The sequence below is a fragment of the Ruditapes philippinarum genome, unplaced genomic scaffold (genome assembly GCF_026571515.1).
Source record: "Ruditapes philippinarum isolate M1 unplaced genomic scaffold, ASM2657151v2 ctg2326_1_1_1_1, whole genome shotgun sequence".
NCBI lineage: Eukaryota > Metazoa > Mollusca > Bivalvia > Venerida > Veneridae > Ruditapes > Ruditapes philippinarum.
The window spans coordinates 112,267-124,876 of NW_026860994.1; the positions used below are offsets into that span (position 1 = coordinate 112,267).

General features: G+C 32.0%; 1 protein-coding gene across 1 annotated transcript in view; it reads right to left on the reverse strand.

Annotated features, from left to right (window-relative positions):
* Positions 1-542: 542 nt before the first annotated feature.
* The window catches only part of LOC132714153 (intraflagellar transport protein 172 homolog), a 30,187-nt gene continuing 18,119 nt past the window's right edge, over positions 543-12,610 (reverse strand). The window contains exons 25-44 of the mRNA XM_060696935.1: positions 12,370-12,459; positions 11,879-11,976; positions 11,224-11,359; positions 10,669-10,785; positions 10,217-10,359; positions 9,842-10,000; positions 9,265-9,445; positions 8,705-8,814; positions 8,354-8,489; positions 7,983-8,081; positions 7,498-7,607; positions 7,116-7,179; positions 6,647-6,850; positions 6,190-6,300; positions 5,793-6,008; positions 5,345-5,404; positions 4,796-4,894; positions 3,750-3,903; positions 3,295-3,386; positions 543-1,010 (exon numbers count right to left, since the gene is read on the reverse strand). Coding sequence (XP_060552918.1) covers positions 921-1,010; positions 3,295-3,386; positions 3,750-3,903; positions 4,796-4,894; positions 5,345-5,404; positions 5,793-6,008; positions 6,190-6,300; positions 6,647-6,850; positions 7,116-7,179; positions 7,498-7,607; positions 7,983-8,081; positions 8,354-8,489; positions 8,705-8,814; positions 9,265-9,445; positions 9,842-10,000; positions 10,217-10,359; positions 10,669-10,785; positions 11,224-11,359; positions 11,879-11,976; positions 12,370-12,459 — 2,469 coding nt within the window. The 3' untranslated portion in view covers positions 543-920. The remainder of the gene's footprint in view (positions 1,011-3,294; positions 3,387-3,749; positions 3,904-4,795; positions 4,895-5,344; positions 5,405-5,792; positions 6,009-6,189; positions 6,301-6,646; positions 6,851-7,115; positions 7,180-7,497; positions 7,608-7,982; positions 8,082-8,353; positions 8,490-8,704; positions 8,815-9,264; positions 9,446-9,841; positions 10,001-10,216; positions 10,360-10,668; positions 10,786-11,223; positions 11,360-11,878; positions 11,977-12,369; positions 12,460-12,610) is intronic.

Genomic DNA, 12,610 nt, shown 5'->3' on the forward strand with positions numbered 1-12,610 from the left:
CATGCATGAAGTTGTCACCAAACCTATTAAAATAGGAGCTGATTTTGTTTCAGAACATTTCATTCTGTTTAAGTTTAATATTTATGTACAAGTATTATAAGATTAAATTGACATTCTGTATACTAGATTAAATTGACATTCTGTGTTACAAATAGTTGATGAACAGGTCATAAGGTTACAGAAACAATATACATGTATTTTACTGTTTTTAATTTTTTTTATAGATATAGATTTATAAATTTGAATTTATAAACAACGTGGGAGTTCAAAGAACAATCAATTGTGTGTACAAGTTATAGCTGCGCATACTTTCATTATATTCCGTTGCTGAAACTTTGGTCAATCTGTATTTTTTCTCTCCTATACTATCACATAAAGAAGCATGGATTTGCAAATAAAACACAAAACTTTTACACTACTTACAGTTTATTTGTTCTTTTTCAAATATATAAGTAAACAATAATAGAGAAAAAAATAAATAGACGTATGGACGGAAAATCAGATCAGTCAAGTATGTAAAGGTATCATTAACAGGAACTGCAGTTTACTTTAAATAGTATTTCATGAATTCAAGTTAGTTGACAGTAAACAAAAATAATAACACCATTATGACATTAAAAAAACAGTTTAAAAAGTCACAATACAAAAATTAATTTGAACGTTTGAATGTTTACTGGTAGATAAACATCCAATTTGTGACTGTTTTCTTACATGTACATAATTTCACTTCATGATAATATATTTCAGTTTAGCATGAATTTTAAGTTAATTCTCCAAATACATGTAAAGTCTTTTTTTTATTCATTAGAATCATTTACAACTTTTATGTCACAATTACAATGTAAATCACATGTTAAGTATAACTAGGTTATTTGTTTTGTCGTAAAAGTCTACATTTTCCTGTTATCTTGTGCTGTATTTTACTGGAAAGAGTAACTAGGATTAGGGGTAGCTCCACACCAGACCCCTATAAACTTCAGCACATCTTGTAACTCTGAACTGTGAGACACCTGAAATATACAACATCACAATGATTTAAATAATTGTATACACACATTGATATCAACAACATATGTAAAATATTACACTGGAATGGAAACATTACTGTAGAAACTGTCATAACATTTGGTTAGAAATATTTAAGTTTTCTGGATTTGTTTTCATTTTATATTCTTTTTATATTTCTGTATTTGCAATATTTTGTTGACAAATGAGTTAAAACTAGAAATGTGTCCATAGGACACGGATGCCCCCACACACCACTGTTCTGTCAATCTTATGACTCTAGGTCAAATATTTTTTGGACTACATGTCCCACAAGTTGAAAACTCAAAATCAACAAAGGGCCATAATTCTGTTAAATTTGGTCGCAGCGAAAATTCCTTCCTTTACTACCATCCACACATTAAGGTTGTTAATCCCTGGAAGTTTAAGCAAAATCTGCCATCCGGTTTAAGAGAAGTTGCGTTCACAAAATTTCTACATAGTATATAGTGAAACTAGAAATGTGTCCATAGGACACGGGTGCCCCCACCGCGCCACTGTTCTCTCAATCTTTTTACTAAGTCAAGGGAAATAACTCTATAAATACTGGATAAATCCACAAGCGAAACCCCAGGTGCAAATCTAAAATATGCTGAGCAACCTGCCCATAAGGTTTAATGACTATGTCAAATCCTTCTTGAGAAACTTGCGACACAAGTTGAAAATTGCAAAAATTTTCAAAGTGAAGGGCAATAACTCTAAAAATACCTAATAAATCCAGACGAAAATACCTGGTGCACAACTGCACATGCTGATCAACATTCCTGTAAAGTTTCATGACTCTAGGTCAAATACTTTTTGAGTTATTAGCGACACAAGTTGAAAATTGCAAAATTTTACTAAGTCAAGGGCAATAACTCTGAAAATACTAAAAATATCCAGACGAAAATACCCAGGTGCACAACTACACATGCTGATCAACATTCCTGTAAAGTTTCATGACTCTAGGTCAAATATTTTTTGAGTTACATGCGACACAAATTGAAAATTGCAAAATTTTACTTAGTCAAGGGCAATAACTCTAAAAAAATACTAAAAATATCCAGGCAAAAATACCCAGGTGCACAACTACACATGCTGACCAACATTCCTGTAAAGTGTCATGACTCTAGGTAAAATACTTTTTGAGTTATGTGCGACACAAGTTGAAAATTGCAAAATTTTACTAAGTCAAGGGCAATAACTCTAAAAATACTAAATATATTCAGAGGAAAATACCCAGGTGCACAACTACACATGCTGATCAACATTCCTGTAAAGTTTCATGACTCTAGGTTAAATACTTTTTGAGTTACGTGCGACACAAAAGAGAACGGACGGACGGAAGGACGGACGGAAGGACGGACGGACGGAAGGACGGACGGACAAGGGTAAATCTAAATGCCCGCCACTATCGTGGGGGCACAAAAATCAACAAATGGCCATAATTCTGTAAAATTTGGTTGCAGCAAAAATTCCTTCCTTTACTACCATCTACACATTAAGGTTGTTAATCCCTGGAAGTTTAAGCAAAATCTGCCATCCGGTTTAAGAGAAGTTGCGTTCACAAAATTTCTACATAGTATATAGTGAAAAAAACAACAAAGGGCCATAATTCTGTAAAATTTGGTTGCAGCAAAAATTCCTTCCTTTACTACCATCTACACCTTAAGGTTGTTCATCCCTGTAAGTTTAAGCAAAATCTGCCATCCGGTTTAAGAGGAGTTGCGTTCACAAAATTTCTACATAGTACTAGGGAAAAAATCAACAAAGGGCCATAATTCTGTTAAATTTGGTCACAGCGAAAATTCCTTCCTTTACTACCATCTACACATTAAGGTTGTTCATCCCTGTAAGTTTAAGCAAAATCTGCCATCCGGTTTTAGAGGAGTTGCGTTCACAAGATTTCGGGACGTACGGACGGACGGACAAGTGCAACGCTATATGCTCCCACATTGTGGGGGCATAAAAATCCTGTATGAAGGTTCAGAATGTCAGAGTTGTAACAACCCAAGATCAGTAAAAATCTGCTCCACTCTTTACTTGGTAGTATAAAAGAGTTATTTCTAATTCAATTTCAAACATGAAATAAGGTATTAGAGCAATGCACTAATCCTTTTATAAAGATTTAACTGATTCAAAACAGAATATCCAATCATCCAGTGACATGCAACATTTTATTTTTGGACCTTTTTTCTAGGATGTTTTGCTATTTTTGCTATTTAAGATGTTTGTTTTTTTTTATATCAAAGAAAATGGAGAATATCAAACCTTTGTTGCCATCAAGTACTTGTTCCAGTCATCCTTGTTGGCCACCTTACCAGGGGCTTTAAATTCCATCTTGTTATTCAACACAGGGTAACCTGTATTACAAAACATAATAAAATTCATTGTGATTTCAGCAAAGAAGAAATTTTTGAAGATTGCAATATTAATTTTTTATCTTAAGCTTCATCAAACTGTACAGTTGCACAATGGGCCAGAACACTTTGGACAACTTTGATACAGATCATGCAAGGAACATCCTAGGCAAGTGTTACAAAATTTGGCAAAGTGGTTGGAAAGGAGATAATGTCATTTGAAACAAATGTGGCCTAGCAACAGACAGACAGATGAAAAACAATGAACAGACAATAATACTGAAAACTTGGTCATAAACACAATGTGCTCAGGTGAGCTAACAATCTAACCAGCTAAATTATATGAGATAAATGAGTTGTACTCACCAGTGATAACACAGGGTAAAGCTCTGATACCAGAGTCAGGAGCTGTCAGACTGCCCTCAAAACAACCTCTCTCATCTTTTGGTAAACTTTGTTCTATCTGCTGGTCCATTGATATAGCTAATACCCACTCTCTAATATCTTCATGTTGCTGAGACTGAAAGTTATTGACATGCAATGTAAGTCATTTCTCTTTCATGAAAGATAGACTTTTTAACCCCCTTTATGTACCTTTATAAAGCAGTATCAATTAAGATACAGTAGTTGCCACAGTAAACTTTATTACCAAACAACCCATTATATTTTTAAAGAGCAAACACATATATGACTAAATTCCAATACTGTAAAATACTGTCAATATCTTCATTTGTGAAATTAAAGAGAGTACCTTTTGAAAAACCAGAAATCCAAAAACAAGAAAATAAGATAATGTCAATAATCCTAACAAAAATGTGGCACAAACTCATTAAATTTTCTAAAAAAATAAAATCAAACAAAACATTCAAGCCAAATTATACTTGGTTAATGTACTCTTGGTGTTTCTAAAATTCAATTTTGTTCTAATTGAAATTCAACCAAACTAAAACAACCAAACTAAAACAGGGTAGGGTACTTGTCCTGCTTTATCTTTGCAAATGTCCCATGTGTCTTGTATAGGATTTCAATTTTAAATTAAGAAATTTTGATAACAATTTTGCTGCAAAGAAGTACTGACAGTTTGACTCATAAATCATTTAAAACTTTTAACTTTCACAAGTATGAGGATAAATCAAACTAGATCTTTTGGGGATGCTTAAAATTGGGAGGTTGCACTTTTTCATTATCCCTCATGTATAGAATCAATCAAACCAAGTCTGCAATTTTCATGTAATTTTATTGTTTTTAATGCTTCTGAGAGTTGAAATTTTTCCAGATATTTAAATGTTTAGTTTTTCTTAAATTTAGTAATACAAATAAGAAATCAAATAACACAGAATGCCTTATTCATGACACTAAAATTCATGGTTCTAAAAGGGACATTAAGAAATAAGTGAAATAATAATAATTACTGTAAGATGTGGTTTCTCAGGTAGTGGTATCTCAAACGGAATGTCAGTTCTCTGAAAGTCACTATGATCTATCATATCTAGACTGCCTTCTTCTATAGCCTGTAAAACATCAAGTTTATAACTGTCCTCACTTTTGTTACAATCAACAATGAAAGGATACAATGTTAATTTTAACAAACTACATTTACTAATCAGCAATGATTTATTTCTTATGATAATAAAAATGTGATGCTATCAAATTACAGAAAATTAGCTGGTGTACATCAGTATAAATAACAAAATTCAACAATTAAGGTTTTTAATTTTAAAATGGAACATAAAATAATCATTCAAAATAGGATTTTCAATATCTTTGAAAATAACCAGAATCAGTTATTATGTTCAATTAACAAACTATTACATACTACATGTATGTAACAACTCCTATGTTTATTTCTACAAACATTACATCATAACAATCTTAATACAAAATATTTCATCAATTCTTCGTTTCATGAATTGTTTTAAAATTCTAATTTACAGCACGATAGTTTTGTGATAAATATTTACCTCAGAGATATCAAGATATCTGTTCAAGAACACAAATGCCATGTTGTCCCAACCTATTGCCTAAAAAATAGATAAAAATTGCAAATCACAAATACAATTGTATCTTTTGCAAAACAAATGTCATAATTCACTTAAATCATTACTGTATTTTAGGAGAATCACAGTAACACTGGTTCCTTTTTAGCAATAAATTATTAATTAAATTATTAAAAATTTCCTATTCAAAGTCATTTCCTGTTAGCACTTTCATACAATACTCACTAGCTATTTTATTCAAAGTACTTTTCTCGATATATACACTAGTTTACAGTTCACAAAAATATACATGCACATTTATAAAGGCCGGTTCCAAACAAGTCAATTGAAAAATTTAGCATGGTATGTGTAACTATATGACACTTCATGCTGACCTTATAAGTAGCTTTATCAAGGTAAATATATAACTTACACGACACATCATGCCAGCCTCAAAGAAAGCTTTATCAGCTGGTATGACATCTGTATGTCTCAACATTGATACAGATAGCTTGGTTGCAATAGAATCCAGAGATTTATGAGCCATGGCTGATGATCTTGTAGCATAGTAATGAGCTATAACCATGAAATTCTCAAACTCTTCATGGTCAGGACCGTTGGCATCAGGGGATTTCCTCATATTCTCAGTCTAAAATACAGATTGTTAGAGAAATCAAATAAACTGTAAAGCTGCATGATTTAACTACATATACATATAAAATGCTTTAACAATGTCTCAAAAATGTCTGCTATATTCTTGAGCAAATTTTCAATAAAAGATGTAAAAATCATGCATTTGTTAGGAAAAACTTATGTAAGAGGTTACCCACCAAATCATACAGCATGTCCCTCAGATCAGCCCATGTTCTGAAAGCCTCAGGTTTGTTTAAGTCTTTCATTGATAATACATCATTGAAGATTCTTTTGTAGATGTTGAAATTCTGAAATATTATTAAATACAAATACATATTAATATTACTTTTCCCCCTATTTCATGTACTGTACTCTTCATCTAAGAATGTGTATATTTATCATGTTTGTTTAGTTTTCATTTTTAATTTTGAGCCGCAGAATAAGAATAAAAATATATACAGATCTTTTAGCTTTACTGATAGATTAAGACCATCATTATTGAAAACAAATGAAGTTTATTCAAATAATTTTAGTTTAAACATCTTTATTTAAGTTTGACTGTAAAGCAAGGTCTTGCAATATATAAATCACTTTATATTCCTCTTTATATTATGACAATAACTGTATTTAACATAGATAGCTCTACCATAATACCTGTGCATTAGCTGGAGCACCATACTTGACATACACATCCATAGCTCTCAATGTATCTCCGCCCTTGATAAGATGTGTGGCATACAGGGCAGCGTATTTATGAAGGACCTTCGGGTTTTGTTGCTCAGCTGTATCCAGGGCTTTCTGCCATTCTCCTTTCTCTATATACATGTCTATAGCTCCTACAACATCAACACCCGCCAGCTGCAATATATTCAACAGAATAATAAACCTATACTAGCTTTATTGATTATATTTCAAAACTTAATCTAAATCTTTCCAAACCTTATGACATTAGATATATATTAAGTAATTATATGATTAAATATGGTTTTTTAACAAACACTACAAACTTCATCATATTTTTTCACCATTCAATATCTATACATATAAAAAGTATATGCCAAAGTTCAGTTTTCAATAAGCATATATGCATTTGTAGCAGATATGTATGATAATATAAACTTACCACATCAGCTCTACCCTGGCTCTTTAAAGATTCCTTGTATCTGTCTTCAACATATGCCTCATACCTGTAACACAAACACATTATTATATGTAATTGAGTTCAAACATATGTGTACTGTGTATTTAGAAGACAAAAAATGTCTAAAAATGCTGACAGTTATTGATACTTATCACAATAAAGATACTTATGAAAAAGGGGGTTCACAGAATTTCCAATGCTTCAGTTCAATTGTGTAACTCAACTTTCATACCAAGTAAAGTTTTACCCAATGCACAGAAAATGTAATGCTATAATGTAATCAAGAGTTTAAAACTCAACACTTCATCAAAGCCTCTATAAAACAATGATCAATGTTAGAAACATGTATAAATAAGAATCATACTTAGGTTCAAGCTCCTTGGCCACCTTCCTAGCCTTGCCCCACTCCTCAGCTGCCATAAACATGTCAATGGCATCCTTAACTAGGTCAACACTCAGGTACAACTCTGCTGCCTAAACAAGTAAGGTTATAAATAATGACACAGTCAAAATATACAAATTTATGTTTGTCTTCTCAATCTAAGTCACATTGTTTTTAAGTCTTATTTCTAAATTGTGATTATTTGCAATTGTAATATAAAATGATTGGTATGTGAGTTCGCATTTATGGAGATTTTAGATCATACATCATCAATATTAGCCAGGTATATTACCTCATTGTATGTGGCTTATCTAAATGCTATCAATACAACAATAACTTTTTATTTTAGTAAGTCCTTAGTAAATATAACAACCTATCAAAAATATTGTAAATTATTAAAAATTCTACTTCAGAGATCCTTTATATGCACATCTAGTTTGATGTGTCAACATGTTAACGATACTTACAGCTGTAAACTTCCTTTGTTCTACCAGTCTTGGACAAACTATCTCTACAACACGGACTGCCTTCTCTTGTCCTAGGAACTTTATAGCTAAATCTGCTCCCTATATAATATTAACATTAACACTATAGTTCCTTTTTTAAAAGAAGTGGACAATGCAAACTGTTTATGAATAAAATTCCTTCATATGCTCTAATACAAATACATAAGTATTGAAGAAATACAAATGAAAAAATTACTTTGACACATTTTGTCTTTAAACATACAAGTCCAGGAACTTCAATAATATATTTTGGATATGTCTGTGTTCTAAGATACAGATTAGATATATATAAGTAAAAGGTATAATATATTATTGACATAAACCATACAAACCTTCATCCAGCATTTAGACAAGACCTCTTTATCGTTGGTAAGTTGATCTGTGACCTTGAGATAACATTCCACAGCTCTAGCATATTCCCCAGATGATTCCCAATCCCTTGCCTGTTGTAGCATTGACTCAGCACCTCTGTTTTATAAAAGTAATATATAGGAATTTAGATGATATATATTTATTTCAGATTTCAATTAGTTCTAACCAGATCTCAAAGTTTTTATATTGGCCTACATTGTTTAATTGTCAAATTATTTAAAAATGAAAACAACTTTTATGCTATAATAGAAACATATTAATGCAGGATGTACCTAAAGAGATGTAAAAAGTACTATATTTTCATGTTATACCTTGTAGATTTATCTGTCATTTCTCTATCATAATCATCTTGAAGTTGCTGTAACTTATGAGGAACATACTCCTTACATACACGCAGTGCGTCCTGCCACATACCAGAGTCCTAAAACATCAGAGATTTAAAAAATGTTAATTTGCCAAGTCAGTACATTATCCCACAAACTCATGAATGTGTTTCCCTTTAAGAAATCCAAACAAGTGACAGAAAATTGTCACAAAACCAGGTTTTCTATCAATATCACAAAACCAGGTTTTCTATCAATATTACAAACAGTATGTAAAAAGAACAAATGAAGGCCAAAAATCTGTAAAAATTGATGCAATTCCAAATCCTGTTAAGTAAGCACAAGGGTACTTGATGAAGACCAATCTGTTCAAGTTTGGTTGAAATCTATTGAAAGATATAGAAGAGTTTGCCTACAGGAGAAATTGTTTATGCTCAGATGTCTGCCCTTGAAATTCACTTTGTCTAATCTAACAACCAAAGTTTTTTCTGTTTAAAATAATACGGGTTTGAAAAATTCCTACCTTACTAACAGTATTTATAACTTACTCTGTAATATTTCACTGCCAGCTCAGGCCTCTGTGCTCTTAGCAAGTATGTCTCAGCCTTGGCATATTCTTTCTCCTCAAAGGCAAATCTTGCCTGACCAACCAGAACATCTGCAACAGAATCTGGATCACTAGCTTCAGCCACTCTCTGAGCCGAGTCCCAGTCCTGGTTGTGTACATACCTGAATTGGAATATATATATACACATCATTTTATGTATAGTTAAAATAATGTATTTCCATGCATAATGTAAAGAGACCAACTAAAGTAAGGAATAGGTAACTAATTATTTATTACTATTTACTTTTAAAAGTCAAATGAAAAACTTAGATGCTTTTAAATATCTAGAGAACCTAAATAATTACATGTTAAACTCAGTGGATGGTATTCTTACTAGTTCCTGGTAAACTAGCTCACTAAACTAGTCTTTCAAGCTTTTAAAAATATCATTTAAAAGGACCTGAAGCAGAAGTGATTTTGACTGCGATCCCATTAAAACAGGACAGTCTGTCAAAGTATCATTATGAAAATTGTGTTCAACAATAAACTGCTGTTTCATGGGTGTCTCCAATACTTACATAAGAACAGCCTCCTTTGGTTTCTCTGCCCTAACAAATTCTGCCTCGGCATCAGCAAACCTTCCTTCATCCTCCAGGTACATGGCATGCTTTAAATGAATCTCTGGGAGCTTGTTCTTCATAGCAATTCGTGAAAGCTCAAACGCAAAGTCGAATGCACTAAAACAATCAAATCATTTTGAACAAAAGTACATATTGTTCAGGCTATAAAAAGAAATGTTTCAAGACAAAAAGTTTATTCTCCAGTCAACTTTCATTATCTTGATATCCCATAACTACACATTTTGTCTGCCATTTATAGAATTTATCAAGCTATGTAAGTTTCTTGACAATAATTTGGTTATCTTTAAAAATTCAAACATCATAACATCTCACCAATTTTCTGCAGCATAATCTATTGCAGCCTCCAGTAAACCAAACTTGTTGAGAAGTTTCACAGCAGAGTCTCCACCAAGACTCTTAGCCCACAAGTAAGCTACTTGTTTAGAAGCTGTCTGTCCACCGTGGGCTTTAGCCACCTGTTATAAAATAAAATCAATTTAGTGAAAAATTCTGAAGAATCAAGTTTTAATCTAAATAGGTCATGTTAAATGTACTACATGTAATATTTTGTTTCTGCCCTCCATTACTTAAGATGTTAAAGAAGAAATTATTTGTTTGAGAAATTATTGACATTTTTCAATTTCTTTGAAGACAACTTTCATAATCATGCCAAAGTCAAAGGAGATATCATAAAACTATTAACAATCTATGGGAGCATTTGCATATTTCCAGAAGCAAATGTAACAAAAGTTATAGTAAAGTAAGGAAGTATTTTAAGAGTGTACCCTGTGTGCCTCATCCCACATATCTTGTGATCTGTACATGTTGACAGCAGCCTTCCAATCTCCAGCTTCACAATAATAATGTTCTGCTTGTCTCAGATTATTGTCAGTCTCACATTCCTGCAACAATGCAACAACGTGTAAAGGTACACAAAATCTCTTCTATAATAAACATAGTTCTAAGGATAAGTAATTGTTGATCTAAATAGAGAGGGATACAATTTACTTTGAAAATTACAAATTATCAACAGAAAAAAAATCTAACCTTCTTTGCAGAACAGGATCAGATATACTAGATACATTAAATATATAAATATCCTTTATAAATACTTATTTTCCCCCATTGAGTTTAATGTAATATTAACACTGCAACAGTCATATATGCATATGGTGAAAGTTAACTGGTGAATGAAAACTGCTCTAGATGTTCCTCAGTGTGTAATCAATAATTTCAGGCACTGAAAGGCACCTGCTTAGCTCCACTGACATTTAGATTCCTCTCTTGGGACAATTAATCCACCCTGATTCAATGCTTGTGATATACAAGTTATAGTTTACCTTAGCCAAGTGGAGATATGTATCTTGAATTAGGTCCTTATGATGCACTTTAACAAGGCGAATCATGTCATTGTACATTTTCTGCTTCTTGTACATAGAGATAGCAAGATCTGGTTCCTTCACAGCAACAAACAACCTGTAAATATTTCAACATTTTACACATTTATTTTCTATCAAATTTTCAAAATATATGGTATTTTTGAACTAATAACAATATTGTAACTACAGTAAAAACCCGTTTTGCAACCACCTTGATTTTGACACCAACCCACTAATAAGAATGATTTATTTTTTTAAGACCCATTTTTTTTTCTTCTTTATTTCAAAGGTTGCCAACCACAATATCGAGGCCACCCTGTCATTCCATAATATGACAAGTTATTTCAGTCGCGTTTCGTTAGTCAGGTACATTTGTTAACCCCTAAATACAACCACAGTCACTTTCTCACCTTGATATTTATGTGCATGTTATAAAGGGATATTCCAAGTTTCATGTAGATAACTTTATAAAATGTCTGAATACTAGGCTGGATAGAAGTTTTTGCCCAATGACAACACTACAGCAATCATAATAGCTCAACTTTTTCTTTGAAACAAAGGAGCTAAAAATGCTATTTCATTGAAAAAATAACTGAATCAATGGTGTAATATTTACTTTTCTGCCTCCTTAAATTTGCCTTGATCTTCTAGCTGCCTGGCCTGAGATATATATAGTGAGGAAACATCATCTGACTTCATGTATGTCGAGGCCATCTATATATAAAACATAGAATATTAATTATATGAAAACAAACAAACAAACATTTCACAGATAAAAATCCGAAAATGATCATTTGAAAAGTGGTTTTGGTAGCCTTATAAAAGAAAATGGCAATAGTACTATGCAAATATTACATTATTTAGGAGAGATCTTGTGGAACTTGGCAAGTGTCAGATGGTGTCAATGTTAAAATTGTCATTGTTACTTACTTTCTGACTGAACCCAAAATAAATATTATGGAATTTTATATTACATTTATTTTGCATCAAACATGGTAATAATCCTTCTAACTGGTAACTAACAACTCTTAGTATGATCTGCGTAAAAATTACAACTTAAAATCTTCTTACATGAAGACAGAGGAATAGACAAGAAGTGTATCCTACCTTATGAGCCTGTTCCCATTTACCAGCTTGGTTGTACATATCAACAACCTCTCTAGTACAGCCAGCCTCTACATACAGTTTCTCTGCAGTCTAGAAATATAAAACATTATAGAATATTCTATACAAACACTATCAAATACAAGGTAAAAATGTAAACTATGTTTAGTTTATATAAATTTATTAAGTCTGATTGTGTTGGAAGCTATTAACTTAATGAAACATTTTCAAATCCATTCCTGGA